General features: G+C 48.0%; 1 protein-coding gene across 1 annotated transcript; it reads right to left on the bottom strand.

Moving 5' to 3' along the window:
• Positions 1 to 2,759: 2,759 nt before the first annotated feature.
• LAESUDRAFT_659201 (uncharacterized protein) lies at positions 2,760 to 5,070 on the bottom strand (the record flags this gene model as incomplete). Its single annotated transcript, XM_040904794.1, has 2 exons — positions 2,760 to 3,059; positions 4,936 to 5,070. Coding segments are annotated over 2 exons (435 nt in total), but the record flags the coding sequence as incomplete, so codon positions are not given.
• Between the last annotated feature and the right edge of the window lie 383 nt (positions 5,071 to 5,453).

Here is a 5,453-nt window from a genome sequence, read left to right as displayed (position 1 = left end):
AAATTGGTGTCCATCAAACTCTCAGATGGGTGGAACATAGGCTGGTACAAGTGATGGTGTCGGGGATGCTGGTCCTCTGACTTGTGATGCAGAATCCTGTGGTCCTAGCACAGGTTCAGGTGAATTGCGCTGCGAGGCGCGTGGAGTACTGCTGTCGTGTGCTGACTCGACGCTTGTGTGAAGAATGTCATCCATTCGTTGCCTGAACATGGATGCGTGTGCACGATTGGCTCCTTCCATTGTGATATAGGTGTATGTAAACTAGTACAAAAAGTGCAAATATCTCGCTTTCGAGATAAAGACCAGAGCCTTGGCAATTTCCTGCAGCCTCTCTTCCTTCCCTATCTGCTTGAAACTGATTCCTCCCATCTCCAGACAGACTTTGTTAATAACCTGCTTCTCGATGAATGTATATGTGCACGTTCCTGTGTGTAGGTCAGTGCAGACTTTATCGAGCTCTGTGGCGAGGCTAAAGATGGGTCCTTGATGCTCGTCCTTGAGACGATATGAGAATGCTCCTAATATGGGTTGGAGCCTGAAGCGGGTAGCATCTACTTGCTTCGTAAGGGTCTCGATGTGGATCGTCGGCCAGACTCTGGAAGGGAGTGGGCAGATGGGACGTGTGATGGTGTTTGTCTTCATGAAGTTGGGTAGGGGACGAGTTGGAATGGGAGCAATGATGGGGGGAGGAACTGCGTTGGAGGTGATAAGCTCTGGGGGTGGTGCTGGCTTGCGACTACCAGTGGTAAGACATCCTTGTCTGGGCTTGTAGCATTCAAGTGGTGGGGTGTGATCGTGAGGTTTGCGGATGATTCCGCGCTTTATAATGTGCATAGTATCGACAATCCTAGCTGCTGTGTGCTGCCTGTCTGTGGACGATGCACCGAGTGACGTGAGTGTGAGGAGTCTTCCACGCTCCTTGTTGGTTTCCTGACGCTTGTAGTGGGCATCGAGGTCAATCCTGGGGGTGGCCTTGCACTTTGAGGCTTTGGGCAGCTCAGAGTCTTGCTGAGGCTCACGCTGGGTAGAGATCAGATTGGAATGTGTGTCAAAAAAGCCACGCGCTACGGCTGAAACTGCTTGCACTGAAAATACGTGGCCACTTGTGTTAGACACTAAGCAGGGGTGCAGAAAATGTCAGATTGTTTCTAATGTCACGGTAACACCAGACAAGAGATCAAAAAGACTAAAAAGGGACAGTCACGTGGAACGTGCTGCCCTGATCCCCCTGATCCCAAAAGTATCCCCCTGAACCCTATGTGGTGCAAGAGCCTGTTGACTTACTGGTCGATGTGGCGGGCGCAGGAAAGGGTGAGAGATATATGAAGGAGCTGGTGAGCTCAGTGAGTGCTACAGGTAGTAGACGAGGAGAAACAATCTGAGGGTTCATCCTCTACATGGCTGGTCTTATATACATGTACAGCGGGCTATCTTACCTAAGCTACCTATCTACGGGTATAAGCTAATGGCCATACATGAAACAATAGGATGTCCGGAAGTAGAACAATAAGTGGGAAGATCGATGGTTGCCGCAGTAATGCGTGTGCTCATCGTGCCTATCTTGGTTTCCCTTTTGTTCTCCGGTGTGAACATCGTGTCTATCTAGGCTTCTGGCTAAACTAATAGGAAGCGGAAGGCCGATGCATAACAATAGTTCTTGTTCCTTTTGTTCCCAAATGGGTGGCCCTATTGTATCCTGGAATAGACAGGTCCGACCGTATCATCCGTGGTTCTGGACCATAACATGTGATGTGGACTATCACCTGATCTCTACACGTCGCGTCTGTGGCTGAGTGGCATGAGATATTGATGAAGCACATGATCTGTGGTGTGAGAAAAGTCACGTGCAGACTTTGTGGCGAAAATCTGTGACACTAACATAAGGTTCTGGTACGCATCTTTCCATTATCGCTAATTCGAAGGAGCGCCAAATTGTATCGACCATATGAGGTAAAAATGTCATCGATTCAGGTAACCTCTGATGCAGTGAAGTTCTGTGTTGATGACAAGCTGCAATAAATGATTTGTGGCGACGTCCAAACATCCTGAAGAAGATAGCCATTTCTGGCACAGCGGTTCTTGACTGCTGAGCGCCGAGCGCCGCGCGCTGAGTCTTAGCATTAGTAACTGCAACTTCTAAGTTTACAAGGACAGTGCAAGGGTACTATGTTCATTGTAGGAACAAAATTCAGAGCAGAACAACCACGCTGACAGCAAACTAGAAGATTCTCAAAAGGAGTATTGTGAAGTACCGTAGAAGTTTGTAGGGTGCTTACACTTTGACAGCTCTGAGTCTAATCACGATTCAGTGTTCAACCTGGATGCTCCCAGAGAATTATAGCTAACGTGCGGGTGAAGGCTCGGAGTGAAAACCAAGTTGCTGAGCCGCTCATCTGCTGAGATCTGGATGTTCATCCGGGACTTCATCTAGCCATTGAGTCGAGGACGAGGGGAATGATTACTTGTATCGCCGGGTTCACTGAATAATGAAAGACCTCGATGTAGTTCTCACATTGCAGATCCAAGCACACTCATTGTAAAACATCAAGCAGATACTAGTAACTGGCCTCAAAAAAAAGGGAACACGCTAATTTAGACGGAGCCTTGTAGATACCAATGTAAGTACTGCAGCCCACTCCAATGAATCACAGAGATCAAGAAATAAGAATGCCGTGTTGCATGGAACGAATGTTGGTTTAACAGCAAATCAGTTGGTGTACAAGATATTAAATTAATCACGATGGGACGCTCACCCAAGATTAGTCATCGGTAGGGAGGACGTAGCACTGGATACCCTCATCAACATATCCAAGGTTGGTAATGGCATTGTCCCTCTTGCTCTCTGACATGGTGTAGAAGTGATCGGTGGCATTAGGGCTGTACATGCAGTACAACGGGATGCTGCCGCAGTTTTGGGCAGAATAGATGAAGGCAGCAGTCTCCCTTAAGTAGTAGCCTAGGTTGTTTACTGTGCTGTCCGCCTCCGACTTGGACGTAGTGTAAAAGCCGTCCTGCCACCCATCGCTCCACAGGCAGTAGAGCAGGATGGTCACCCCAACCTGAGTAGAGAAAACATGGCTGACATCGCCCTCGGATATGTAGTCCTAATTGGTGATCCAGTACTCCATCGATGCGGCGTCGTCCATGTAGTAGTGATCTTTTCTGCTGGGGCTATAACCCCGCAGAAATGCGACAGATTCAGAGACCTCGCCACAGTCATCCTCACCAAGAGTTGCTGTGATGCCACAACAATATGTCAGTCTCCGGAGAGCCAGTCTCATTATGCAGAGGGTATACCTCTGGCTCCTCTGGCTTGGGCACAGCATTTGTGGCCATAGAAAGTGCAGCGAGTACCAAGGGAAGAATGCGGATGACGTTGCGAGTGAACATGGCGATGGAAACAATGTGGAGAGGAAAGGATAATGTTCGTGATTCGCTTCGTTAGTGCTCTTTATACAGCATGGCATGCTCGTTCAGCAGCCTGACTTTGCATTCTCTTTGATCAAGTAGTAATTGAGTCGCTGATTTGTGATCATACCTAGCTGCTACAGTGTAGTGAAATGCTAGAAATTGGTGACTGACAGGCATTCCTGTAGTCGCTCCCTGCATGCTCCGACACGCAGCAGTGGTACAAAACCTCAGAGAAGCAACCTTGCTCGGATCAGATGGAGTAGACACTTGTCAATGTGGTCAGGCTTACCGCAAACAACATAGAGTTTATTCCTATACTGTCAACTTATTTCGATCATATGGGCATGCTACTCACCGATTCTGGTTCACGTCTTTGGTTGTAAACTGAGACTTTAGGCGTCTTCAGTCATTTCTACAATGCCGCACCAGCAGGTTGACCAGCATGCGAAAAGATTCTGAAATTGATAATGGACGCAGGATGACACATCGATATTCTGTGCAGGAAGTCGAAAAATAGAATTTGATGGTCTGTAGAGCCTGTGTGCGAGCATATGTGGCGCACCGCTGACGTTGCGGAGATTCTCATCGAACTTTCAGGTGGGATAGCACCAGATGTGTTCACTGAAACCGATACGTCTGGGGCTCTCCCTCTCGGTGATTGAAGTGATGAGAGATTCCAATGAAGAGGCCAAAACGCACTGTAGGAATTTATGAGTCTATATATGCTTGTCTCCATTGTGTGACTAGGTGAGAAGAGAGAAAGGCTTGCCTGGAATGATAACCCTGAAACATTGCATGGATCATGATGGCGTCCTTCCATCGAGCCCTCAATACAGAGCGACATGTGTCCAGCAGCAAAAATGTTCTGCCTTGAGCGAGTCTTGAGCTTGAAGCCTTGAAGGTCAGGGCAGATCCTCACCATGGGACTTGAGCCATCGTAACTGATACCTCTCTGGCAGTATGTCCAGTCATGAGTCTGGCATGCCTAACATAAGATTGGGAGCTTCGAATGTTATCGACCATATGAGGTAAAAGTGTCATCGGATTCAAGTAACGTCTGATGCAGTGGAGTCTGCGTCACAAGCCGCAATGAACGAGTTGTGGCAACATCCAAACGTCCTAGAAAAGAAGATAGCCATTTCTGGCACAGCGTTTCTTGACTGCTGAGTGCTGAATCTTTGCATTAGTAACTGTTAGCTAAGTTTACAAGGATTGCACAGGAATACTTTGATTCATTGCAGGAACAAGATTCAGAGCAGAACAACCATCATGACAGCAAACCAAAAGATTCTCAAAAGGAGTATCATGCAGTACGAAGTACGTAGCATGCCTACACATTGACAGCTTAGTCCCTGTGAGCATTTGATGGCACTAGGACTTCTCACCTTGGATTCAATCATACATTTTCGTAGCAAGCAATGCCTTGTCCACGTATCGCAAATTGGTGATGGCATTGTCTCGCTCGCTCTTCGAAGTTGTGTAGAAGTGACCGGCAGCTCTTGGACTGGTCCTGCTGTACCTGACCTGCAAAGGACAGATATATGCGGTAATGCCTTCGTTGGTATACCCGTAGTTGTTCGCAGCATTGTCCATCTCCTCTTTGGACATGGTGTAGAAGTAGTCCCTTGAGCTTGGACTATAGATGCGATAGAGTGGGATGGTCTCACCAATAGCAGATGCAAGAACATGGCAGGTGATCCCTTCAAATGAGTAGCCTGGGTGGCTGCATTTGCCATCTCGACTGCATTGGTGGTGTAGAAGTGATCCCCGGTGCCAACACTGTAAGCACGTGGTAACATGATAGCTGCAGCAACGTCGCCATATATCTGCCCTGCAGAAAGCTATGATATCGGGGCAAGATTGTGTGATGGCGGCAACTCAGAAGATATAGCGAATTAGCTGACCTGGATGGACGATTGATTTTGTGCAGGTGCTGCGGCGGCGGTAACAGAGAGCGCCCGAGTGACCCTGATGTCGATCGTGTGGATGATGTTGAGAGTATACATAGTGAGCACGTTGCTCTGATGAATCACCAGGGGGGG

This window comes from Laetiporus sulphureus (assembly GCF_001632365.1).
Source record: "Laetiporus sulphureus 93-53 unplaced genomic scaffold LAESUscaffold_38, whole genome shotgun sequence".
Classification (NCBI taxonomy): Eukaryota; Fungi; Basidiomycota; class Agaricomycetes; order Polyporales; family Laetiporaceae; genus Laetiporus; species Laetiporus sulphureus.
The sequence above is the reverse complement of the archived record's forward strand: the minus strand, read 5'-3'. Positions and strand labels throughout refer to the sequence as shown.